General features: G+C 47.1%; 2 protein-coding genes and 1 long non-coding RNA gene across 8 annotated transcripts in view; 1 reads left to right on the top strand and 2 right to left on the bottom strand.

Annotated features, from left to right (window-relative positions):
- Positions 1–7,322: 7,322 nt before the first annotated feature.
- Positions 7,323–10,739, bottom strand: LOC132072501 (uncharacterized). Its single transcript, XR_009418338.1, has 2 exons — positions 10,494–10,739; positions 7,323–9,562 (listed from the first exon to the last, which is right to left on the bottom strand). It is a non-coding gene; the product is annotated as an uncharacterized LOC132072501 (long non-coding RNA).
- A 466-nt stretch (positions 10,740–11,205) lies between these two features.
- Positions 11,206–19,610, top strand: NOCT (nocturnin). The gene is made up of 3 exons (XM_059470758.1): positions 11,206–11,386; positions 16,392–16,661; positions 17,488–19,610. The coding sequence occupies exons 1-3, from the start codon at positions 11,206–11,208 to the stop codon at positions 18,321–18,323; spliced, it is 1,287 nt and encodes a 428-aa protein (XP_059326741.1). The 3' UTR covers positions 18,324–19,610.
- Positions 19,611–23,758: 4,148 nt separating this feature from the next.
- Positions 23,759–26,106, bottom strand: part of ELF2 (E74 like ETS transcription factor 2) — a 28,436-nt gene continuing 26,088 nt past the window's right edge. For all 6 annotated transcript variants that reach the window (XM_059470230.1, XM_059470226.1, XM_059470227.1 and 3 more), the window contains 2 exons: positions 25,705–26,058; positions 23,759–25,473 (listed from right to left, as the gene is read on the bottom strand). In XM_059470230.1, coding sequence (XP_059326213.1) covers positions 24,846–25,473; positions 25,705–26,058 — 982 coding nt within the window. In that variant the 3' untranslated portion in view covers positions 23,759–24,845. The remainder of the gene's footprint in view (positions 25,474–25,704; positions 26,059–26,106) is intronic.

The following is a 26,106-nucleotide window of genomic DNA, read 5'->3' as shown; positions in this document are numbered from 1 at the left end:
GCTTCGGTATTCCATGCAGGCAGTTCAGTTATACCCACCGGGGTCCTCGACTTCCCCGCCCTTTTCGCCACCATCTTGAGAAGGTCAAGCGAGTCCGCGCCATCCGCGACACGCCACTCCCAAGATGGCGGCCTCTCGGCTGCCGGTCGGCGCAGGGCTGCAGTACCGCGCTCTGCCCACAAGGCGGCAGCACTGCCGCCCGCCCCAGCCGGGGCTCAGCGCGCCTCGGGGCTGCGGGCCGGGAAGGCGGCAAAAAAGAACAGGGGCGACGCCAGCCAAAAACTGCTCCGAAATAAATGCCAAAAACCTGCCTCTTACCCGACAAGAGCCAAACAAGCCCCCTTGCTTTAAAACCATACTTAAATAAATTTTATATTTCTATTTTCCGTATTTATATTCACATCCATATTTATAGTGGACATTGATGTAGTATGTAATTTATATGCTATATTCTGTCTATTCCCATTATTAATATTTATTTATCTTTTGTGGTTTTATAAATATTTTTATATATTGATTGTATATTTCTAAATTTATAATAACATTCCATAACATTTATATTATTTAAAATAAAAATCCCATCTCTAACGAAATAAATACAAAACCCCCTTCTTTTAAACTATATTGAAATGTTTTTATATTTATAGCTTTCATGACTATAGTCACATTTATAGCTATAGTTTATATTGATGCATTATATGAATAATTATATATAATATGCGTCACATTCAAATATTTGACATAAATTATATTTTATATTATGTACCATATCTATCTATACAAATTAATTTTTCTTATATTTTTAATTTTTATAGAAAGATTTATGTATCTATGATATATTTCCGAACTTAAATTTCTACATTTATATTATTTGTATTTATAATTTTTATACTAAAACCCCTGCTTTTGCCAAATAAAAAACAAAACCATCCTTTATTTTAAACTTTAAAAATATTTTAATATTTATATTTATCATATCTATAATTGGTTTTCTATTACATAATATTGATATACTATATCTATTTCTATTTTATATCTATTTCTTATAATATATTAAATAAGATATAGACAGTTTTACTTGTACTATGCATTGTATCGATTTATGTTATTTTATATTTACAATTATTAGTAATTTTTTATATATCTGCATATATTTGCAACACATTTCTATATTTATATTTCAGTTTGGCTTGTGTGTATATTTAGCTTCTATATTTATATATCTATAAATATACACAACACTCTATTAAAAATAGAATACCTTATTATAATATGTAATGACTTATGTTACATGTTACATTTTGAAAATAGACCGAATATGTAAAAATAAGTGGTTTACTCCCATTTCTACACACCTATTTGTTTTGTTTAAATATAGTTATAATTGTACATGTAAAGTCCAATTCCTAAATAAAATGACAAAACAAACAGCATTGAATTCCCACCAATATCTTCCAAAAACATCAACAACTGTCAGCGAAAAAACCACACAACACTCTTTTCAATAACAATTCTCATCACGTCAGAAAAATGGAACCAAAATAAAAGAAAACCCTATAGAAACACACACAGCAAATCACAAAAACTACTGAAAAAAATGAAACCAGCCTAATAAACTCCAAACAGAGCCACTGAATGTCACTAAAAAAAAAAAAAACAAAATCCTAACTCTACACTAACTCAAAGAATAACCAATACTCTGTAAAAATAACTTTAAAAACTGAGCTAATTAATGAAATAGAAAAAAATCTCAACCACTAAAAACTAAGAAAATAACTAGCCAAATAATAAACAAACAAAAAAAAACCTTTAAAAACCCACTATATAAATACCCATGTTCCCAAAAACCACTGGATAAACAACAATCAAATACATGCAAGGAAAACAAAAAAAATAAAAAAAAGAAAAAAACCAACAACAAAAACGTCTCCAAAACCAAATAAACTTAAATTTACAAGAAAAAAAATTATTCCCAACTGAATAAACCCATAGTGCCTCAATCTATCAAAATAAAAATACCGCCTAGAAACAAACACAAAGCCTAAAGACAAACGTAACCATAAACAATGTCTCCCAAATGATCCATAAGAATAAAACATACACTACAATCAAACAAACCAAATAAATAAAAGCTCTTATCTTCATCAGGGAACAGTGTAGGGCCTCTCAGAGTCCCATGCAGGGTGTGGTGGTATTCTCTGTAGCTTATGTAAAGCAGTTTTAAAAGTCATTCATGGAAACATTTAAGTAATAAACTATAATATTTCACACTCTGACACCAGTTGTCCATGCTCTCTTCCAAGGTAAAATCTTTAAGGAAGCAAATTCTGTAATTTCAAGGACACCTGTGAAGCTAAACTCACACCAGAATGAAAATAAAAAGCAGCAAAAGCCAATTTACCTTGTTCAATGCTGCCTAAAGCACTATGCATACATTCAATAACCAGCTGGCTGAAGAATCCTTTGAATTGATTAAAAAACTGGAGCAAAAGGAGGATGAGGAATCACATGATGTCACACATGAAATATTTCTTCTTTCCAACTAAGACAACACAAATACAAGGGTTAATGTGGCCAGCAAATACCACCCATCATATGCACTTCACTGCTTTGTAGTCTATTCATCCTACCTGCTTAAAGGGTTAATTAAAATTCTCCTCAACCCAGAATTTTTTTTGTAAGAAACTCCAGAAACTAGGTGAAAATTGTTCCTTCATGTCAATCAGTGCATTTTCTCTTGTTTATTCTTGGTTTTGGTCTGCATTCCACAGCAGGAGATAATTGTTGTTATTATATTTTTAGAGTCCCGTACCCTCTGGGCAATATTTCTTGGGGGCAGTTCTTCACAGCACAGACTCCTGCGTGCTGACCCTCCCTCATCAGCCTCCTTCCAGGCCCTCACTACCCAGCCAAGCCCACCCCCTTTTATCCCAGTTATCTTCACTAGCCACGGCTGCAGCCCATCAAGAACAACCAGGGCTTATCAGGGCAAGGCCAATGTACAGATATTCAAATACAATACTGATATTTTACCGGGACTCCTACTATAGATAATCAATGTTTACATTTTGTTCCTGAGGCCTCTCAGCTCCTCAGGAGGAAAAATCCTAAGGAAAGGATTTTCCATAGAAGATGTCTGTGACACTCTGCACTCAATGAAGGCAGCCTCAAGCTTTGTCTCAGAGATAGCTGGCAGCTGGACAGTAACTGGAAAACAGATCCATGACCTGAAAACATCAGGCATATGAGTTTGTGAGGTTTTTCCCATTCACAAATAGGACATGAAATAAATGACATGCACAAGCTGAAACGTCCAAGATAAAAAGAAGGAAGTTTATTTCCAAACTCCAATATTTATAGACTTTCAAAAACACCCGTGGATCGGAGGATGAAATTGACACCTCTCCAGCCACACTGGTCAAACCAAGTCCATCAAATTTCTCCTCCTCCATAAAGGAAGGCAAAACGATCATTATTTACATGAAAAGAGCGTGAGAAACTCCATTACAAACATGTAAACATCAGAAGGCTTAGAAAACGTAGAAGAACAGGGCCCAGGGCTGTGTTTTTCTGTCAAATTCCACTCTTTCTAGCTGAGGGAATAAATACATGCAGAGTATTTGTAAGCAATGCCAGCTCTGCCCTTTGCTGGACACCTCACCTGGAGATGCAGAGGCACTTCATTTATCCTGCTTGTCTCAGGATTAATTTTATCCTTAATTTTATTTATTATTTTATTTTTTAAAAATTATTAATTTTTAATCTCAGGGTTAATTTTTGCAGCAGCCAGGAAGGGCACGGCCCTGCAATTATTTGATGCCCCCTCATGCCATGGACACAGGGTGGTGGTGGTGGTGTTCCTTTGGTGGTGCATGGTCACATCACCCTGGATTCCACGAGGTGAGCAGTCACAGGTTAATTGTGCACCGATCTGCACACTCTGCTATTGGTACTGTGGTTACAGTTTTTCCTATTTCTTTGCCTTTTCTAGTAAATTGCTCTTGTCTCAGATTGTTGTGCCTGCAGTTCTCCTCTCTCTCCTGCTGCACAGGGAACGGAAGTGAGCAGTTTGTGGTCTGGGGTGCTACAGCAGGAACACCAAATTGTGTGGTGAGCAATCACATGTAAATAGTTTGCCTATCTTTTAACTCTCTTATCAGTGTCTTGTTGCTACTCTTAATATTTTTATTCCATTGCTATTTCTAGGAAATTGCTCTTATTTCAACCTGCGATCTTTAGCTTTTTGTGCCTTCAATTCTCCTCTCCATTTCATCGCAGGAGCAGCAGAGAGAAAGGGAGCAGGCAGCACAAGGTCTGGGGTGTGTCAGAGGGAACATTAGATTGGGGAACACCATTCCAAACCATGTCTCAGGACCTGAAGATGGAGCTGGTCTCCATAATGACTCTCAGCCATTTGAATGAAGGTGACAGCACAGGAGGCACAGTTTCTGCCAGAGGCCATAACAACTGAGAGTGGTGCAGCCATGCTGTTTCATGGGGACAATCAAATGGTCATTTCCTACATTCACCAGAACAGTCAGTACAGCAATTACAGAAGGTTTGGTGATAATGTGAGCTTGGCTACCACCAGCAGCCAGACAAGCTTTCAGTCAGTTGTGGTGAGTGCATTTTTCTTCTTGCATATGTCTGCCCTGCACTGTACAAAGAATAAATGCTTCCAGAATTTCTATATCCTGACACCAGCCCAGGATGCTGCCCGTTGACAATGCCCTAAAAGCCCAAGCTGGAGTGAAAATCAGACCTTTGCCTTGCTAGACTTTGGATCCTGAATGGCACCACAGGAGGGATGCTCAGTTAGGTCACGGATTGCCAAGCAGCCTTTCCCCTCCAGGACACACATTCAAGCCTCACTGGAGCTGCTAATGAGCAACCACCCCGGCTTCACTGCATTTGCAAGCGTGGGTTTTGTTTCACAGGTTGGCCCTGTGCTGCCTTGCTGCTGGACTGGGCTACTGGGCTGCCTCTGAGCTGCCCAGACAGTCCTCCCACTGTGAATTTTAGCGCCCAGGGCTTGTTGTCCTTCTCAGGAGGAACTTTCTGCTAACCTTGACTCAGCTCAGTGGAGGGGAAATGGATTTAGTGTCGAACAAGGTCCTAATCTCCTGAGATGAAGGGTCTTTCATAGGGCAGTCTCTGCTCCCTTGCAAAGGACAAGTTATTCAAAACTGCCCCTTGTCCACCCAACAGACAGAAGTACTGAAATTACCCCAGAAGTGTCTTTGGGGCTTTTCAAATATCACATTCGTGGATCATCTATTGAACAACTCTTTCACTGTCCTCACCTTGTTCATCACAGAGTGCATCCCTGCTTTATGTCGGGAGGCCAAGGATTAAATACCATTTAATTTCAGCAGGATCCCAGAAGGGTCCTGGGCAACACACCAAACAGCCAAGAGATAATGAAACCAGTGTTTCTTCAGGCCATTGCTGCCCTGGAGCACTTCTGTGGCACCAGTCAGAGCCAGTCACGGGCTGCCTGCTCCGTGCCACACAGCCAGGAGCAGGAGGAGATGGAGGTGGCACCTGCTCCAAAAGCCAGCTCTGAGCTGTGGTGACACAGGGAACCCCAGGGAGGCAAAGCACCAAAACAGGCTGGGGAGAAGCTGTGGGACACTGACACGTGGCAGTGAAGAGATGCAGAAGACACCCTGACAGCTCCCTGAAAACAGGAAGCATGCCTTGCCAAGCAGAGAGATGTTTCCACCCTGCAGGGATCAGCTCCCAGTTGGACTCTCTCTGCAAACTGTCTTCTGGACTTGGAGCTACAGAAAGTCTGTTGGGAGAGCCCTAATCAGTTCCCTGATATCCCCGGGATAGAGGTGAAGCTAGAAGTTCTTTCAAAAAAAGAAACTAGAACACAGTAAAGGCAGAAAGTACAGCTGTTTTGTGAGAAAAACAGCAGATTCACCCAAACTCCAGGGTACACCCATGGAGAAAAGAGAACCTTTCCTTGTCTTCTGAAGCTGCCCTGGAGGACAAAAATCTCTTAATAATTAAATCCGTGTTTGACGCAATTCAAGCAGGGAACTCACAGAGGAATTTGCTATTGAATAAGCAGTTCATTTTTGCAGGGTGATAAACCCGGGCACGGCCCAGGTGGCCTTTGCCATGGCTTGTTTGCATTGCCTCAGCAAAGCAGCACACAGCCGGGGACAGGGCATAGCCCAGCCGGCCACCTGGGAAGTGGCCAGTTCCCAGCCCTTGTTTCCATGGCTCAGAGCTGGCAAAACCTCAGGCTGGAGCAGGGCAGGGGGCTCAGGGGCTGCCCAGCCACCTGCAGCCTGGTGCGGGAGGGCAGGGTGGCTGCAGACAGCACGAGGAGCCGAAAATTCCACCAGACGCCCGAAAGGGAGCTTCCAATTTTGCGTTTCCAGCAGCACCAAGAGCTTCCCAGCCTGAACTTCAGGCTTCCCAGCTCCTGCTGAGCTGGTCAGAGCTGAGCACAGGCCCTGGGACGGGCAGGGTGCAGGCTGGGCAGAGGGCAGAGTCCCGCCGAGCGCTGCCCGGGGCCACTGCGGTGACAGGGGCACTTACACAAGCGGCAGGGCCGGTGACGCAGGCACAGCTGGCTTCTGGCCAGGCCTGGATGCCACCAGGAGCTGGAGCTGCCTGCAGTCCCCCTCCAGCTGCCCAACCAGAGCGCCTGCACTGGGCACACCCCAGGGGAAAGTCCAGCCCGGGGCTTGGCTGCCGGCTCTGTGTGACAGTCCCTCTCCAATTGCACATTTATCATCTGGAAACCCATGGCTGGCAGGTTTCTTTACTGAGGCACCAAGGCACCATGAAACCAGGGTAACAGAGCGTGAAAAATAAAAGCTGCATTTACTTCCAGAGATGAAAACTGGCATCATTTTACATGACAATTGCAGTGCCCAGCCAAAGGTCCTTGGCATCCCTGTATTGATACCACAGTTCTCCATCACTTTGCTTTTCAACAGGAGCTCAGACAGCAGCAAGGAAAGAAAAATGATGTCAAGAAGACTGTCCTTTCACCTGGACCCTTCCTCTCCATTTGCTCACTGATCTCAGCCTGTGCAAACATCAGCCAGATGCACATGGGATAGCTGAGATCAATTCCTCAAGGAACTTCTCTCTTTTCACCAGCCACGTGCACCTAAAATTAATAATATCTTTTGTGTATTTTCAGAAGGATTCAATTTTCCATAGAAGGCTAGTAGGGCTCTTGAATCACCCCCAAGGAATGCCAAGCAATCAGTGAGTCACACTTTGGAGGTGAATCACCACTGTTCCCAATCTTGGGAACAGAGCCTGTGTGTGTTGAGAACAGCTTCATCAGGGACTTCTTTTTCTTTTACAAATGCCTTTTTTATTGTCATGAAAGCATGGGCACACTAATTGGCTAAGGAAAGCCAGCACTCAAGAGAGCAGAGAAAAACACATGCAGTACAGCAGGAAGCAGGAAACCTTCTGTCCTCCCTCCTTGGAGATCACAGGAAGAGGTGGTTTGGCCAAAACCCAACTAGAAAAATAAAATTAATAACAAACATACTACACTACCATTCATTAGTTACTTAAGCACTAAGCTTGCTACGTGGTGGGCAGCTCCAAGAAATCTGCTGGAACAGGAGATGAGGAGGATGAGCAGCCATCTCCGTGGAAAACCCAAGGTTTTTTCCATGGTGCAGGAGAGCAGAACAAAGCTGAGGATTTGGAGCTCAGAGATGGGCCCAGCTGCCTCATCTCCTGAGCAGGACACAAAGCCAGCAGCTTCCCTGCCACCATATCTCCAACCTGTCAGCAGCAAAACCCAGGCTACCTATCCCCTTGGCCACTACTGTCAGGGATTTTCTTTGCCCAGCCCTGCCAGAAATGGCAGGGCCATTGGGACAGCTCATGGATTCCTTGGATCCCCAGCCACTCTTCCCTTGCACAAGTATCTGGTCACTGAACAGGGCAGGAAAAGCTGGTGACAGAGGCTCATGCACAACAAGCATAGAAACAAACTGTCAGTCACAGGTTTGCCCTTGTGATAGGAGTGCCCAGCCTCGAGAGCAGACAAGCCCAGTCAGGAACCAGGGCTCCCAGTCCTGCACAGCAGTCAAGCCTCTGTCTCTTCTCTACACATTTAAAGTGGAAAGGATATGAATCAGAGCTGAGACATCTACAAGGAATGTTCCACATGCTTGAAAGCAGAGAAATCCAGGCTCCAGCCTTGTCCTTCCCAGGTTCTCTAGCTGCTTCTCCCCCATGCTCCCAGCATTGTCTGCCGAGGCCAGACTACTTCACTCTGCAGAAAACAAAACTGGAAAAGTTAGGGGGGTACTAATTACCTACCTGTTGTTCAATTATCTTTCTCGGGGTTTTTAGTTTGTTTGAAAGCATTTACATTAGAGCATTTTGCTTAGGGAGGGCTAGATGAGCCTACACACAGCCAGATGTAAGTTTAAGCACCAAGATCCAGGACCCACCTTTGAAACTGCAGCTGCTCTGTAGATGTTTTTGAAGAGAAAAGCAGCATTGAGACAAAAACATCAGCAGCAGACAACTTGTGAGACTATCACAATCCAGGATATCACAATCTTTCCTGTGATAATCAAAAAGGAAATGAGTAACAAAGACAAACAGATGAAATTACAGATGAGAGTAACAGAACTAGCACAAGCCTCCAGGGATGAAACTGGGATGCAATCAGTCAGAGCCAAGAGGGTTCAAACCATCAAAATGGTGCAAGGGATCAAATCCAGCTCTAGAAATGAGACAGCAAAGTCTGAACAAGGAAGCAAATCAGGTAGAGGATGGGCAGAAAGAAAAGCTACTTCTATCATCCCAGAAGACTCTGGATATTCTCCCAAGTTGTCGCTGAACCCCTAACAAGCCCTTCCAAAATCTGGGCAAGAAGAGTGGTACCAGGTGGCAAAAGACAAACAATGCACCTGCCTTCAAAGGGGAAGGAAAGTTCTTTGCACTATGAAAATTGTCATGAAGAACAACTTGACAATGACAACTATGGCTGGAATGGAGAGTAACACAAAGACAAGCAAATTTGTGGTGGGCTGTATGCAGGAGCTGGGGCAAGGAGAGGCTTGAGGAGACAGCAATAAAGAAAGATTTAGAAGACATGATGTGAAAGAAGAATGTTTATTTTTTATAGGGGAAAACAAAGACCAGGCCCATGAAAAACAGTCTGCAAGATTAAAAGACTGCTAGAACAGTGACAGGGATCAAGTAGTGTGGCCCAGGCCAAGATGCACCTCCTGCACTGGGGAAAGCAGGATCAGCTGTATGCTTGGGAAATATAAGCACCTAGAAAGTCAGAGATCTTATGACATGCCAGGGGAAAAGACAAGTCCCATCTTTCTGATGGCACCTTGCATTTGCTTCCAGCCCTGGAGGCCAATTTAGTCCCTGGAAAGGTCAGAACTGCCTTTCCCCTGTACTCAGAGGCATGCCTACATTCCTGCCCAAAACCAAAACAGACAAGAGTTTTCTGGAAGCTCAGGAAGGTTGTGAAATCCCCTTCACTTGCAGCTCAGAAAGAGGTCACACGTCACACACACAGGCAGCCTGCAGGTAATTCATCCTGAAAGCACAAAGAACAGAGGTAAGATCCTCTCCAAAACCTGACCTCTGCTCAGCAGTGGAGCCCAGCCTGTCACGCTGCTGAACAGAGGCAACTCTTCTGAGGTGGCTCTGGAATGGTCTTTTCCAATGCTTTCACCATACTTTTTCATCCACTCAGCTCCTGAACTGCCTGGCAGTTGCAGAGCGGGTTGTTGCCTCCCTCTGGTTACTGTGACAGGACTGGAAGCATCCTTAGCCTCTCCAGGGCCCCTTTTTCTGGGTGTCCCCCATCCTGTTGAACAGCTGGTGCAGTGGGGGGCTTGAGAGCCACCAAGAGAACACCCCCAGCACCCAAACAAAACCTTCCACCCCGATGATCCTGGAGGCTTTCTCCCACCTAAACGCTTCTACTGCTCTCTCTTGTCTCCAGAGGATGGCTATAACCAGCCTAAGCCCAGCAGGCAGCAAACTGGAGAAAAAAACCTTGACAGCAGGCACTGAACACCAGAACACAGGGAACACAGGGATCAGCTGCTGTGCCCTAATGCCATCTTTCTGTCAAGAGAAAGCCTGAGAAAAAGAGGGATGAACCAGGGGCGCTGAAGCAGAGCCAGGTGTAATGCCATGCTGCCAGCTTGTCCTGGTTCCTGCAGCAGCGTCCCTCACAGAAGGCATCTGCCTCCCCCGGCCCCCTCGGTAGTTTAGCAAACACATAAAGAATCAAGTATTTCTAGGGGAAAAAAAGAAAAAAAGGTCCCATTTTCAGCAGGAAGCCCGTTCAGGCTAGCTGCGGGCACTGCCCTAATTCCAGCGCAGGAACTCGGGGCCGCCCTTGGCCCCTGTGGCCTGACACAGGGCGCTGGGGCAAAGAGGCCACGGGAAGCGGGGGAAACAGCAAACAAGATCACCCACCCCCAGCTGCGAGCTTTGGGGCCCAGACCCCCCCTTACCGGGGGCTGTTCCCCGATATTCCCCCCCAGCCCAGCGCCTCACAGGCTCCCACAGGGCGGGGTGCCGAGCTGAGGGAGCGCCCCGCTCTCCACGCGGTCCTGGGAACGTGGCGGGCCTGGGCAGGGGGATGCTCGTGTCCGAGGAAGCCATCCCAGTAGAGAACATTATATCCCCAGCGCTGCAGGACCCGCCCGGCTGCGCTGGGAGCCCGGCGGCTGCCGAGCCCCGCTGCTCCCCCAGGGCCGGGCCGGGCCGGGCCGGGCCGAGCCGAGCAGGGCCGGGCCGGGCGGGGCAGCCCCTGAGCCGTGACGTCTACGGGAGCAGTGGGCGCCCCGTGCTGACATCACCGGCGGGAAACCTCCCCCGGGCCAGACCACTCCACGGCGGGGTAGGGGAGGCGGGAGCGGCCACGGAGCGCGTCCTTCCTACCGCAGCGCCCTCCGCCAGCGACAGCGGGACGGTCGCGCAGCGCGGGCTCGCCGGTCTTTGCGAGCGGGCTCGGTGTGCGGGCGGCGGTGCCGGGAGGGTTTATTTGTACCTTGTCACTCCCCCTCACGGGTGAGGGTGGTAGTGCCCGAGGTACGCGCCGCGCGGGGCGCCGCCGCCCGTATAAGCGCGGCCGCGGGGCGGGCACGGGAGCTGCCGCGCTCCTGATCCCGCCCGGTCCCGCCCGATCCTGCCGGTGCCGCTCCGTCCCGTCCCGCCGGGAGCATGTACCAGAGCTCCGCGCGCTGCCTCTGCTCGGCCCTGCCCGCCCTCTGCTGCGCTCCCGCCGCCGCCGCCTCGGCCTCCCGCCTGCCGCGGCCCCGCTGCCAGCCGCCGCCCCCCGGCTCCGCCGCGCCGCGGGCAGCAGCGGGCGGCCCGCCCGCCCCGGGGACGCCGCCCCGCACAGGTGGGTATGGGCCGAGGAGGGGGCGCAGCCGCCCCGGGATCCGCGCGGGGTCACAGCCGGAGGCTGATGCCTGGTTGGTGCTGTCGGAGCGGGATCTGGGCTGTGCTGCCCGCGTCAGCGTGTCTCTTGTCCCCTGGCCAGCCTCCTCTCCGGGACTGGACCGGCCCTTGGGCTCTAAGGCAGCGGCCGTGGCGTTCTCCCAGCCGGTGAGAGCGGGCAGCATCCCGCGGCACCGCGGCAGGCGCTGCCGGAGAGCCCGCCGGAGCTTTGGGCGTTTCTGGCTCGGTGCCCTCCGTGTGAGGGATGGAGCGCCCTGTGCCCGCACGTAGGCTGGGTGCGCCGGCCTGTCCGTGAGCCAGAGCGTCAGTGTCCGTGTGCCGCTGTCAGGAGCCTGCTGTCGGCTCGTTGAGCTGCCCTCTTTAGCTGCACTTGGTGTAGGATGAGCTTGACTCACTCGAGGCTCACTTTTCCCTCAAGGCAGCGTGTGGGAGCAACCCAGGTTACCCTCTGGCAGGCAGCAGCAGCCATCACGTCCCCATTTGCCTCTACTGTCAAATAATTACAGCCTGTTCTTCGTTCCCCACATGAGACCTGGAAAGTGCCCGATGCCCTCGGGTGCCTGTGCGGACCCCACGCACCCCTGAGCTCGGATCCAGCCCTAAGCCGCCTCTGTTGGCTCTGGCCGTGGCTCAGAATGCCATCCGGAGCCATTCCTGCTGACAGCTGGGGCAGCATTCACCGTGCTCCTCACTGCTGCCGTGGGCAGGGCGATAAGCCCAACTCCTTATCATTGAATGGCTTGGGTTGGAAGAGGCCTTAAAGGTCACCTGGTTCCAGCCTTCCCTCAATGGGCAGGGACACTTCTCACTAGCCCAGGTTGCTGAAAGCTCTATCCAGGCTGGGCTTGGACACTTCCAGTGATAGAACAGCCACAGCTTCTCTGGGCAATATGTCTGAGGCTGTATGACACATCTGGCATGCAGGAGATCCACTTTGCCCTACTGCCTTCAGCTGGGGCTGGGGTGAAGAGAGTTCCTTCCCTGTTGCCTCTGTGGCAGGAGTGTGGAAGCCAGGCTGGGGTAGGGTGCTTCTCTTGGTCCTGTTGATGCCAGGCCAGGATGCCATATGGCAGGATTGAAGCTTCATGGCACTGCAGGGAAGAGGAGCATATGCATCTGAGAGCTGGCAGAATCGAGTTCATGATTAATAAAGCATTCATGAAGATAAAGGTTTCCAGAGCTTGTGCCAAGTACTGATTCCCTGTATTACTGGAGGCAGGATTTGAGGTTCCCTCTTCTTTCTGGTGTTGCCTGTTGAGAACAGGCAGCTTCTGCCTTCCTCTGGTGAGCTCTCATTGCTGTCCCAGACAAGGTTGTACATGTAGTATGATACCTTGGTAGTGTACATTTTGTCACATGGGGATGGCGCCTGTCATGTTGTTCCTGGAACTGGGGTTCCAAGGAGGGCATTTCTGGCTGCTGCCAGCTCTAGGGCTGTGGAGGCTGATGCAGCTCCAGACTGTGGTGTGTGGAGTCATTGACCTAGCAGGGAAAGCTTTGTGGTGAACAGGGTAGGGCTTCTGCCTGAGAGTGGGGCGGGGAGGTATGACCTGAAAGGAAGGGAAATGGGAATGTTGTTCACCTTACCCAAAAGGTCAGGGTCCAACACCCTTCTGCAGCCCTCATCTCTGAAATAAAGTATCTGATGGCTCATTGCCCAAGATCCTCGAAGTTCCTCTCTTCTGTGCTGGATGGAGCAAGAAGCCTGCCAACTTTACACCCTGTTCTAACATTTAACTGTCTGTTTGAATTCTTCCCTTACCCTTACTGTGCTGAGGTGCCACCCTTGCTGAGGAGAAGGAACTTTTGATTTAAGCACCTTGCATAGTAATTGCTGAGTTGGTGTTCCCTGTTACATAACACCAAGAGAATCACTTTTATGTTTGCTATCCACTGCTACAGTGCAAGCTCAGAAGCCTGCTTCCTTCTCAGGGAGGAAAAAGAGCTTCAGTCTTCTCTTGAGGGCCCAGAGATGATTGTGTGAAAGAGGGTCTAGACTGTAAATTAAACACATTCAGTCCTGGCATAGGTGGCTTGCAAGTTCTTGGCTGAAGCAGGGGGCTCCTTGGGAAGATTCCAGCTTGAGATGACTGCTTATCTGCACAAGTCTGCCTGTGCCCCCACCAGCACCACAGTGTCACAGTACTGGCAGCACACATTGTCCCAGCAAGTTCACTTCACTTGCACTGTGAGATTGCAGAGTGGTGACCTTGTGCCTGTATTGTAGCCGGACTGCTGTGGACACGGTTCAGCATTGCAGAAATAACAAAAAATGGATCCTGTGTTTGGAGTTTTCAGGTTTGGGTTGTTGGTCTGGCCCCTGTTCTGCAGAACACCTCAGTCTGTGTTGTCAGGATTCCAGCACTTTGGGTACAAAGAACTTGTGCAGATAAGCAGTCATCTTAAGCTGGAATCTTCCCTGCTTCAGCCAAGAACTTTTGAGCCACCTATGCCAGGACTGAAAGTGCTTAATTTACAGTCTAGACCTCTTTCACACAATCATCTCTGGGCCCTCAAAAGAAGACTGAAGGTCTTTTTCCTTCCTGAGTCATGACTGACTTTAAAAGCTGTCAGATCAGCTCTGGGCCACAGTACAGGCTGGGCTGTGCTTTACAGCCCATAAAGAGCTGGATACACCGCAATCCCAGGGATGATGAGATTTAGACAATGCTCTGGCTTTGTTTGCAGCTTGGCAGGTGGAGGCTGAGCTTAGCCTTGATCCTGCTGTAACAGCTGTAAGCTGCTCAGGGCTTTGCCAGCAGGCCTGTGACTCCAGCTGTGTTGCACCTACCTTCAGCATCATCCCTCTGACTCAGGTCAAAGCCACAAGCAGCCTAAGAGCTTGCTAATGGCTTCTTGGAGGGTTATTATTATTATTCCTTTGGAGAGCCCCACATGAGCCATGCTCCTCATCCATGGCACGGCACGATGCAGGATGCATGTCTGATGCAGCAGAAAGCACTGTGCTTATCTCCACTTGCAGCACTCAGCCAGGGCTTGTACCTGTCCTAAAAATAGGTGAGCGGCTCCCTGTGGAGCATCTATTAAAAGCTCTACTGATTTCTTTGGGCTTCTGCATGGCGGCCTGGCAGCCCTGCTTGTGTGTAATCTGCACCCTTCTGTATCCAGCACAGAGCGCGCTTTCATCCCTGCTCCCACTCCCCTCACAGCTGTGGCAGGATCCTGCTCAGGGATTTTGTGTTTTCCGTCACTATTAAGGGCACTTCTACTACTTCAGCAGTACTTGGCTTCTTGAGAAGAAGTAAATTTCTCTGTAAACTGAGAAAGGCTGCAGAAACAGAAACACTACACATAGCTGCTGTGGAAAGATGTGTGTGTGAGCTCAGAATCGCATCTCAGTTTGAGGAACTCCTATTCCTTTAACTAAAAGGACAGAGATGAGGAGAAACTTCCTATATCTAATCTAAATTCCCATTTCACAACTTTCTTGGAACTGTTCCATGGGCTTACACATACAAAACACACATTAAAGCAAATAGTTTTTAGTATCTTTTAAAAGAATCCATTTTCCTAAGTACAAGGATGTGGGGCTTATACTGGAGAGTCTTTCTTTTCCTCCTGAATATGTTTATTGAACTGTAAGGGTGTCCATCTTACTGCCTGCCCCTCTAGCCTGTCATTACTGTATGTCTGTCACCAGATCTTAAAATTGGTGGTGCTGTAGTTCAGTCTGAGCATGCAGGTGTGTTGGGTAGCATGCCAAGTCTTCTGCAAGATGTGATCACAAGATGACAATTTCATCCTCTTCCTTTTTTAAGTAACTCAAATGTACAAATAAACCTACTTAAAAACCACTGTGGGCCAACAGCAGTGCAACGCTGAAGTTCTTTTGCTCAAGATTCCCTTTGCAAAAGGCATTCAGAGTAAATAAGTAAGTTGAGACAACAACAGAACTCAGTCAGCATTGCCTCTTATGCAAGTTGCTGTGGTGCAAGCACTGTCCTTCCTGCCTTTGCATTTGAAGGAGCAAAGCCCTCCCTCCCTGAGACGGGGCTGGAGAGCTCTTGCACACACAGTGTAGCAATACCACAAAATGTGCACAGGGACAAAACAGAGCAGGGACACACGTGCATCCCCATCCCGTGGCAGCTGTGAGCCCGTGTGGGAGGGGGAGCCCTCCCTGCAGGAGACATGGGGCTGGGTGAGGGCCAGCTGCGTTAGCAGGGAGAGCTGGAGACAGCAGCTCCTGTGGGTGAGGTGGCCACAGGAACAGGAGGTGGCTGGGCCAGGGAGGGCTGAAAACTGCTGAGCTGGGGCACAGCACAAGAGAGTGAGGAGACAAAGGGAGAAAGGAGGGTGGGGGGAATGAACGTAGGGATGTGGAGCTGGGAGGCACCACCTTCTCCACTCCACATCGTGAAGTCTCAGCCAGCAGAAGCATCTGGCTGCTTCATGGTCATGACAGCATTACTGCTTTGGGGATAAATGACACTGATCAGAGATTGCTGTTAAATACCAACCTGAGGGTCAGTCAGGTTAACTGGAGTCTGCAGCCTGGAGGCATCCCATATGGACACAGGGTGCCAGGCCATACAGAGTGCCCTCTCCATCAGAAGTAAACGCTGTGCATGAAATAAGGAGCAGGCACCATTTGTCCACCTGCTGGGCTCTCTCCTCTGTGAACAGGGAAAAAGTGTGCTCTACTGTGTTTTCTACAATATATGCAGAGTTAATCTTAGCCCTGCTATTCTGGTTGAAAGAATTCTTTGTTGCCTTAGAAGACAGCAGTTTGCAGGCTGCAGCCCCTGATGACAGGCAGAACATGAGGCTGCACAGGACTAACCCTCTTCTGCATTCTTCTTGTTTTGCCTCAGACTTGGGAACGGGCTCCTGCACAACCATCAATGGCTGGCACTGCAGAGAGGTACCCAGGTGATGAGGAGAGCTGTGGTGGACCATCTCTAACGGGAGTTTTTCCCTTGCAGTGTGTTCCATGGGAAACAGCACCAGCCGGCTCTACAGCGTGCTCGCCAAGACGCTGAGCAGTGGCGCCGTGTCCCAGCACCAGGACTGCCTGGAGCAGCTGGACTCAGCACAGCTGGATCCCATAGACCCCAAGGATTTGCTGGAGGAATGTCAGATCGTTCTGCAGAAGCGGCCACCCCGGTTCCAGAGGAACTTTGTGAACCTGAAGAAAAACACCGGCAGTAACCACCGCCCCATCCGGGTCATGCAGTGGAACATCCTCGCCCAAGGTAGGAGATGCTTGTGAGCTCAAGGTGTGAGCTCAAGATCAAATGCAGCCATGAAAACCCTGGCAGAGCAAAGGGAGAGAGGAGTGAACTCCTCTACATGAGACACAACTGACTGAGGGCCAGGGGGGAGTATTTTGAGCACTTGAAATAGTGGCTTTCCTTCTGTCCCACAGGAAAGGAAAAAAAAGGTCTCTCCTTGCAACTCTGATGCCAAAGGTAGCCCCAAATTCCTGTCTTAAATGAACAGTGTATTCTAAAAGCTGTGACCCATTGGTTTTAGATGGTTGTTAACCCCAGAGAAAACCAATCTTTTTCCTAAGTTTTATTTGTGACGTTTCTCTTCAGTTTCTGATTACCTTATTGGTGAGCTGTCCATAAATTCAGAGCTGCTACGGGAATTCTTGATGCTTAAAAATAATTTTATCTGCTGGTTTTGAATCAAGGCTGTAAGTTGACGACTGCAGCAGCCTCATCTTATCTTTTGAGTGTGGGAAATTTCCCTCATAGGGACTGCCTTAACCTTCTGCAGTCTCTTTTAACCCACTTCATTTTATTTTGGCTTATGCTGCAGCAGCCACACGTGGGAGTACTTGCCCTTACGTAGTGGGCAGAGGGGGAGAAAGTCTTAATATATCTTTTATCTGTAAAAGGAACTTAATTTTTTTGGAGCGACTCCAGTGACTTGAGATGGGGTTCTCACACCTACTGGCAAATCTGGTACCCTTAGAGTCACCAGCATGTAAACTGATAAAACCTGGAGGATGACAGGCTGTTTCAGCTATCATTAACTTTTGGGTTTTTTGTTTACCCTCCCTGCTAATTCCAGCTCTCGGGGAAGGCAAAGACAACTTTGTCCAGTGCCCCATGGAAGCTCTGAAGTGGGAGGAGAGGAAGTGCCTCATCCTGGAGGAAATCCTTGCGTACAAGCCCGACATCTTGTGCCTTCAGGAAGTCGACCACTACTTCGATACCTTTGAGCCGCTCCTCAGCCGCCTGGGCTACCAGTGCACGTTCTTCCCGAAGCCGTGGTCGCCGTGCCTGGACGTGGAGCACAACAACGGCCCGGACGGCTGTGCCATGTTCTTCCTCAAGGAGCGCTTCGAGCTCGTCAGCAGCGCCAACATCCGCCTCACCGCCATGAAGCTGAAGACCAACCAGGTGGCCATCGCTCAGACGCTCAAGTGCCACGAGACCGGCCGGCTCTTCTGCATCGCCGTCACCCACCTGAAGGCCCGCACGGGCTGGGAGAGGTTCCGCTCTGCTCAGGGCTGTGACCTCCTCCAGAACCTCAAGAACATCACCCAGGGAGCAAAGATCCCCCTGATTGTCTGCGGGGACTTCAACGCGGAGCCAACTGAGGAGGTCTACAGGGAGTTCTCCAACTCCAGCCTCAATCTGAACAGTGCGTACAAGCTGCTGAGCCCCGATGGACAGACGGAGCCCCCCTACACCACCTGGAAGATCCGGCCCTCTGGAGAGTGCCGGCACACGCTGGATTACATCTGGTACTCCCAGCATGCCTTGAATGTGAACTCAGCCCTGGGCTTGCTGACTGAAGAGCAAATTGGGCCCAACAGGCTGCCCTCATTCAATTACCCTTCCGATCACCTGTCCCTTGTGTGTGACTTTAGTTTCAATCAGGACCCTGACAGACTGCTGTAATGTCCCGGAATGCCAGCTGCTATTGCCGTGTCTGAACTCTCCAGTCTTTTATTTTAGAGAAAACCTTTGAAGCTAGATGCTGTTGAAAGATGAGGAAATACTGTTGACTAACCATTATTTCAGGCACTTGTTTGGAGTTACACTTGCTGTTCAGCCCTCATTAATGTGCAGCCTTCGAGGGAGGAAGAAGGAAGCCAGTGTTCTCATCGTACTCTTCTTGCCGCTTCAGGGTTTGAAAACTAGAAGGCAAATGGCTTTATTCTTTCACTAAGCCCCCTGTTTTAAGGATTTAATCCTCTAATGAATGTGGAGGCCTTAGTATTTAAATTAAAACATTGTGTCTGTAAAACATCTTGCCCTGAAAGCATGCTGATTTTATTTATTTCATATTAAGCTTCTGCAAGTACCAAAGGGAGTGAGGTTCAACTACCCAGTGAGATTACTTTAAATCTTTTTCTGTCGCAATACGAAGGAAGTTTAATGCAGTTTAGACAAAAAGCTAAGCTCATAATAGTATGGTCTTGTCATTTTTCCATGACTTGAGATGACAAATTCATGACAAGTGTGAGGAAGGACCCCTCCAGTAAGAGCAGGTGAGGAAAGAGAGGCTGACTATGACCTAGAGTAATGCCCTCACTTTTCCAGAGCAATGTGCATGTATCTGTCACACACATACAGCCTCTAGGCTGTCCAGTGACTGTACCTTCATCTCTTCTGTGCTTCCCTCTGGAGGACACAACTAAGCAGGGACTATTTCTTCCTCTGAGTATTACTTTTCTAAATGGTTTAAATTTGTAGTCTTGTCAATCTTGCTGTTTCAGTAAAAGGCCAGTCTTAATATTGAAAGATTTTCTTCTATTTATCTTCAGAATCTAAAGCTACACTGGAACCTGTTATAAGATAAAATTTATTTATTGAGAGAAGTTGGTGATCCTGCATCTGATTGGAAAGCATGGAGTGAGAGTGTTCAGGAGCCTCTTCCTGTGACCCAGAGAAACTCTGGCAAAGCACCTGGGCTACAGCAGAGGTGTGTTAGTGCAGTAACTCCTGTGATGCTCACTGCTGACATAGGAATTGCATATATGGGTTGTAAACATGCCATTATGCCAGAAAATAGCATAGGAAGAGAGGGGGGAAGAGGGCCAACAGTTGGGAGTTGTGCTGACACTCAGATAGTTGAGGAAGACATGGCAGGCAAATAAAGCAGTATTTCCATGTGAAGTAGGGTGCATAGTAACTCTTAAATGTTCCAGCTGTTTGTTAATAAAACTCTTTGGAAAAAAGTAATGTCTTGGCTGCTGTCTTTCTCACTTTGCTGTCCCAAGTTCCTGTTGCCAGGGAGGTGACCTGTCTGAACTAGTTTGAGCTTCAAGTTGGTGCTGATGCTTCCTCTTCCAAAGCTCTTTTCTCCCACCCCTAACCCTGGTCTCAGAGTGGCATGGCTGCTTTGCCTTCACAGCACACACTCTTTCTCCAGCTTGGAATGTCCAGATTTCACAAGTCTGAAAGGAACGGAGTTATGCTTAGCTGTTAAGCTGCTCACTCTTCTAGTTAGAGAGGAAACCTACACTGTATTACTGTAAATATTCCCCTCTCCATAAGTGTTTGTCAGTTAACATCTGTAGTCATCTGCAGCTAAACACTTCTAAAATCAACATCACAATAAGACCTATAAGATGGTACATTGAGTCGGTCAAATCCTTGCTCATCTACCACAAAAAAACCACACCAGAAGCTGGAGCTTCCATCCAGACTCCTTTTGGCAGTTTCATTTCTCTGGAAGAAACTATACTTGTGGTAGAAAGCCCTGACTTGAGAGCAAATATCAGGTCTGTATTTAAAAACAAACTACACCATAATCAAAAAACCCCACCACTCCCACCGAACATGAAATCACTCCATGATTTCATTTCACTTTTGTACAAGCAGCTTCATTTTCCTCAGGCCAGCCAAGGTGTCCATCAGTGTGGCCCCCTTCCCACTTCCAGAGCATAGAGCCACAGACCCGATTATGGGAGGCTTTTTACCAGCAGGAGCTGAACTATCCCAGCTGCAGAATTCCCACTGTCACTCTCACAGTGGAGTATATGGCATCTATGATTCTTAAGACATTTTGATTTATACCCTTGCTTGCATCCCTTGCTTAATTCTCCTAAACAAGAAATCAAACTGGTGAGAAAGAGCATGATTTGTATGGTACTGCCATCACTGCAGAACCTCTGATGAAGTGGAAAGGGCTGGGATTCTTCTTCATCCTGGACACGTTACAGTAGATGTTCACTGCTTCAACTCCTTAAAGGGTAATTTTGAAGGCAAGGGGGGGGGGTGTGGAATAACTGAAAAGGCTGGAGACTCTTCCCATCTCAATGCAATACTGTCCTCTCAGAAAATCCCTGCTACAGTGCAATGTTGAACCCTTTCTGCTGCATTTTAATGAAAAGGTAGATAGACTGGAGAAATTAACTGCTAAGTTCCCAGGCAGCTTCACCCTTTTATTCCAGTACATGCCATAATTTATTTGGCAGACTCTTTTGGAAAAATTAAATGGATTATTGCTTTTGCTTTGTTTTATGCAGCGAGAGACAAGCCTGCAGCACTGAAATACTTTTGCCAGTTATAAATATCAGTACACTAAATATTTTTCAGAAGAAGCAGAAAGGATTTTTTTTTCCTGTGTAGCAGTATGACTCTTAACAATAAAAAATGTCTTCCAAGCTCTCCTTGTGAATGTATGCCTTATAAGCACACCAAGGCTAAAAAAAGGCTCCACAGATCCCTTGCTTTCATCTTGAATAAAGGCTGCCTTAGCTTTAGCAGTGACACTTTTCCCTCATTCTCAAGCAAGCTGCAGGAAGAAATGACCCACTTGTTTAATTTGTGAGAGGCAGAAGCTGCTGCAAGCTTATTAAAACACTATCTCTCCTGGAGAACAATTAGATCCCAAATACATAGCATCATTTGGATCTTCCTAATAAGCTTAACACCTGCTATTTGAACTGTCTCTACAAGGCAGAATTGCACTTGGCTTGTTCTGGCAGTAGCAATCTTCACATGTAGCTGAGATCCCTGCTGCACATGTCGTGCTGAGTACCAGCTTGAGGCTTCAAGCGCCTCTCCATTTTCTCCTCAACTTCTGACTGCCCCTGGCTCACTCATCCCTGATCACCTCAGATGGAACTCCCCAAAGCCCTAAAGTTGATGAAATCAATTAGCAGAGGATCCCAAGTTCAGCCTTCCTTTCAGCACACTCTACCCAGAGTTGTGCCAAGGCCCAGGCCCCTTCGCTGGGAAAGATATGCAAGAGAGAGCTAACAAAACCAGTTGTCTCTAGAATGGGATTCTCCTCTCAACTTTTCTCATTTTTGATACTCAGACATTTATTCTGAGTTACAAATTACAGCTGAGGTATTTTTCCCCTCTGGATTACACACCACTCTTTTAATTCTATAACTTAAAACAGTGGATTTGAAAAATAAAAATAGTTCTTATCTGCAGAATCAGTGGTACCAAGTCTGTGTGTGTCTCAATGCCTTCTGTATAAGCATACTCACTTCACACAAGTTTCATTCTACCCACACATCTACGAGTTTCTTCTTGCCAAGGATTAAGTTAAGCCTGGCCCCTACATGAACCACCAGATTCAGATGTAAAAGGGAATCCTGCTTTCACCCATGTACCAAACAACAGGTTTTTCAATGGGATTTCAAAAGCCTGGGAGTACAGATAGATACTAAACTAACCACTTCAATATTCTAGTGTTCCTTTCATCTGTTTCAAATATCACAAACCCAACCAAGGCTCCCTCATCCTGAGGTCACGTCCTCCAACACCACCAGTAAAAACATCCCTACTGACAGCATCAGGGTAAGCCCCCTCTCCATTTCAGTTACAGCACATCCTCACACAGACTGAGATTCTCACAGCACTGCATGAACTCCAGTGTGCCACTCGCTGGTGGCCAGGGGAGAGAGCCAAAGGACCATCACTGGCTCCGTGGCAACACGCAGCACTGGCAGTGTCTCAGAGCTGCCTACCCCACCAGCAGGGGAGCTGGGTGCCTTCATTCCTCCACTTTTTGCCATTACATAATGAAGTCTTGGCATTACAAGGAGGTCATCAGCTGGAGATCCTTATCTAATTCCAGGAAGACAGTTTGTCCCCATTTGACTTCCACTGTATCTAAATTAGGTGTTGGAAAGGTCTTAATTACAAATACTCGACATAGATACTTCATGCTCTGAGATACAATCAAGTAACAGCCATCTAGAATTGGGTTTCTTAGAGACTGGACTTGCAACAGAAGCTTTAAAAACACTGGTTTCTCTCATCTTTTAGCTCAGATCTGTACCACCACCTGCCTCTCTTTACACTGCTCCATTTTCCTTTACTCAGAACATTAGTGCCTCAGACTGTCAGATAATGGAGTGATTGCCCAGCTTCCCCTACTTCCCTTTCCTACCTTTCTTAGGAAAAAAGTCATCTTCTCTCTCCATGTCCTTGTGTGAAGGGCTCTTAGTCCTCTACCCCATGCCAGAAACACAGTTCATGTGTAAGAACTTTTGATTCTCTGGATTGCTGTGTTACACTCACTTTTTTATTGGCTTCAGCTTCATTTTGCTCCTCAACTCCACTTCCCTGCTGAAGAGAATGAAAAATAATTGTTTTTCCAGAAGCCTTTAGTCCCCCCAGGGCTGGCCTGGCTGTGTGGAGATATTTCCACTTTTCTTACCAGTTGAAGGGAAGAATGGGCCTTGCTGCTTGAACTCCACAAGTAACCTGCTTCTCAGCATGTAAAGTATTTAATTCTGGTGTCTCTCAGTATTACAGAAGGCCTCAGCTCCAGACAGCTGTTAAAATTGCTCCGACAGCTGTTAAAATTGCTCCTCCAGGCATGAAGTACCTAGATGATGACTCAGACTTCAATTAAATTTCAAAATTACCCAAGTTCCTGCCCTGAAGACTTTTCAGCGCATATCACTAGGAACTGGGGGTCCATTGGCTACCTGACTACTCAGGTCCTCATGTGCTGTGACTACCATGACTACCCACAGCCTGATGTGCCAGTGTGGTGCCCCTGAAATCAGGGTAAGCTACACTTCAAGCCGTGCAGATGGACTGGAAATACAGAGCCACCATCAGGTGTAGCTGGAGGAGCAGTTGGGTAGCTCACAGAGCCCATGTGTATGACCACCATACTGAAAACATCGAGGAACTGGACCCCTGCCAGAAGTTACCTCACCAGCTACTGCAAGCTCCACAGGTATTTACACAAATGAGTGAGAGAGCTGGTCAGCCCTTTGAAGCAGGGAGGAGTCCCAAAATTTCACACTGTATCATCTATATTAGGATGAATGCCTGGAAGATTTCAAGTAAGAAAAAAGGTTAACAGGTTAGCAGAAAGGAAGAAGGAAAAAACAAACAGCACACCAAAACCATTAAATTTTCTGTCTGTATTTCATTAAAACCTACTTGAATACACTTTGAAACAAGAGTACAACAAAATAGAATATACTTCAAATGTTGAATATACAAACTATTATAGTTCGTTCTGAACACTGGTACTTCCCTCTTAACTTCAACTAAAAAAAAATTTACAGGTTTAGAACTACCTGACAAAAGCTCATGCTGGGCGTGACCTTTGAAGTGAGAGTAGAGCTGAAACTGAAATGTATGCACAGATGTCAAGGCTAAGTGAGAGAAACAGGCATGGTACAGCAGAAGGCAGAAAACCTGCTGCTACTTTGTCCATGATTAAGAAATTTAGACAGACTTTTAACTACCATACAAAATATGTTACATGTTATTCTATAACAATACTGTGCTAGGTACAAGGTTTTTAAAAAATTTGTTTTAATAAAAAAGCTTTACACAAACAAGCCATTAGCTTATTTCAAGAAAGATAACTGAAAATCAGTCTAAGGCTTTCAATTTGAATCTGCTTAAGCTGTATGATACAAAAATCCCTCCAGGCCTCTGTCTTCTTTTAGAAGCTCTTTAATCTCCTTTATTTCACTTCCTACAACACCTAGTAGCATAGTTTTTCACATAGCACCAGTTGAATACTGTGGGCACACAGTAGTAATCGCTGGTATGCACATAAAATGCATCAAATTTGCCATTTGTGTAACAATGAGACTTTCCTCTCCCCCTGAAAACTAAAAACCAAGGCAAACCTCTCACACAGCTCTCTCTTAGTGTTTCAGGTCTTAGTGTAGCTTGGTAACCGGTAGCGTAGTGAAATTGTTTGGTCCCTTTTCAGTCCCTCTCTCTTTCATTCTCCATAGGTTCAGCTGTTTCCCAACTGGAAGAGGCAGTTTGTAATCAGCGTATCAGCGTGCTTTAAGTCCCACTGAAACACGGGAAAATAATTTTTTTTCCAGTAAGTCTTCAACATATGCATGTTTATTAACATTCCACAACTCTCCTTTATGACTTGGTGGGGCATCCACATCCCTCCCCCAATCACGTCAGTATATTCAAAACCGTAACAGTCAGAAGTCCGTGCTGGAAGAAACCTATTCTTCATTTTTCACACGTGATGATTCCTTCTGTTTTCATTGTTACAGGAAGGGCAATGGCTGAGGGTGTACTAACTACTACTACGTGGGTTACAGTCTTGCTTCCATCCACTGGCTTCTCCTCCTTTACCAGCTGCAGTGTTTTCACTTCACATTCCTGTTTCAAGGCGGCCGTGTCTGATTTAACTTCTGGGCCTTTGAGAAGGGCACTGATCACCCTGGGCGGAGTCTGGCCCGAGGCCTGCTGAGCAGGAACCGACAGTCTCATTACGGGTGTCCCATGAGCTATGGACACGGGGGTCAGTGCTCTAACAGCCAGCGGGGCTCCCACGATGTTGATACTCCCTGACCCCGACAGGCTCGTTTTTGTTTGCAGCTGACACTGCGTGAGTTGCGTGGCAGGGATCGTGATGATTTTGGTGGGCTGCATTGTGATCTTGTCTCCATTTTCAGCAGAGGTTGGCATCACAGTAGGGATTGTCTGGATTACTACCTTTGGGGTTGTTGCTGTGGTTGGACTCGTGTTGGTTATTAACGGTGACCCTGCATTTACTGACTGCACCGCCACAGTGGAGATTTTCTGTCCCAGAGAGGTCATGACAACGGGCACTTGCATTGCCACTCGAACAGTCCTACAAGATAAACGTGTGTGTTTAGGCCAAAACACAGGGCACCATCACAGATGACAACAAGGACAGGCAGTTCCAAGAGAGACAGGTTTTTAACTGGTTCTTAAAAAAAACCAAACCTAACCGCAACAAAAAAATGAAAAAGCCAAACCAGCAAACAAAGAGCCCAACCCCAAACCTTTTGCACATTTAGCAATAGGACTTTGTAAATTTAACAGGTCCATTAACACAAACCTGGGAGTTGATGTTGCTGGGACAGTAGCAGTGGTAGTAGAAGGATGAGATGAGGATGTGTCATGAGCTGGTGAGGCAATATTCACAACTCTGGTGACTGCTTTTTCTGTTCTGGTACAGCTTAACTGAGAGGAATTTTTTCCTCCACGTGCAGAGGTTGCTGCTTTTAAAAGGTTTTCTGCAGATAAAGACACTCTTTCCAGGGACTTTTCATCTGTAGGCATTGATAAATCTTCATTGCAGGACTCACTTTTGTCATCATCTATGACAACTATATTTTTTGGCATCTCCTTAAACTGATACACAAGCCTCTGTCCCTCAACCTTTGCCAGGATTCCTCTTTGATAGTAGTATCTGCAAGTAAAGTACAATTAAGTATTAAGCAACATTTTAAAGAAAACG

This window comes from Ammospiza nelsoni, chromosome 4 (assembly GCF_027579445.1).
Source record: "Ammospiza nelsoni isolate bAmmNel1 chromosome 4, bAmmNel1.pri, whole genome shotgun sequence".
Classification (NCBI taxonomy): Eukaryota; Metazoa; Chordata; class Aves; order Passeriformes; family Passerellidae; genus Ammospiza; species Ammospiza nelsoni.
Note: the sequence above shows the minus strand (reverse complement) of the source record. Positions and strands in the feature narration are given on the sequence as shown.

What these genes read in the sequence shown, in the direction of transcription:
- NOCT (XM_059470758.1), top strand. Translation starts at nt 11,206, where the DNA reads ATGTACCAGAGCTCCGCGCGCTGCCTCTGCTCGGCCCTGCCCGCCCTC. An exon ending in GGGGACGCCGCCCCGCACAG is followed by an intron (nt 11,387 to 16,391) that starts GTGGGTATGGGC and finishes TTTCCCTTGCAG; the next exon opens with TGTGTTCCATGGGAAACAGC. An exon ending in GTGGAACATCCTCGCCCAAG is followed by an intron (nt 16,662 to 17,487) that starts GTAGGAGATGCT and finishes TGCTAATTCCAG; the next exon opens with CTCTCGGGGAAGGCAAAGAC.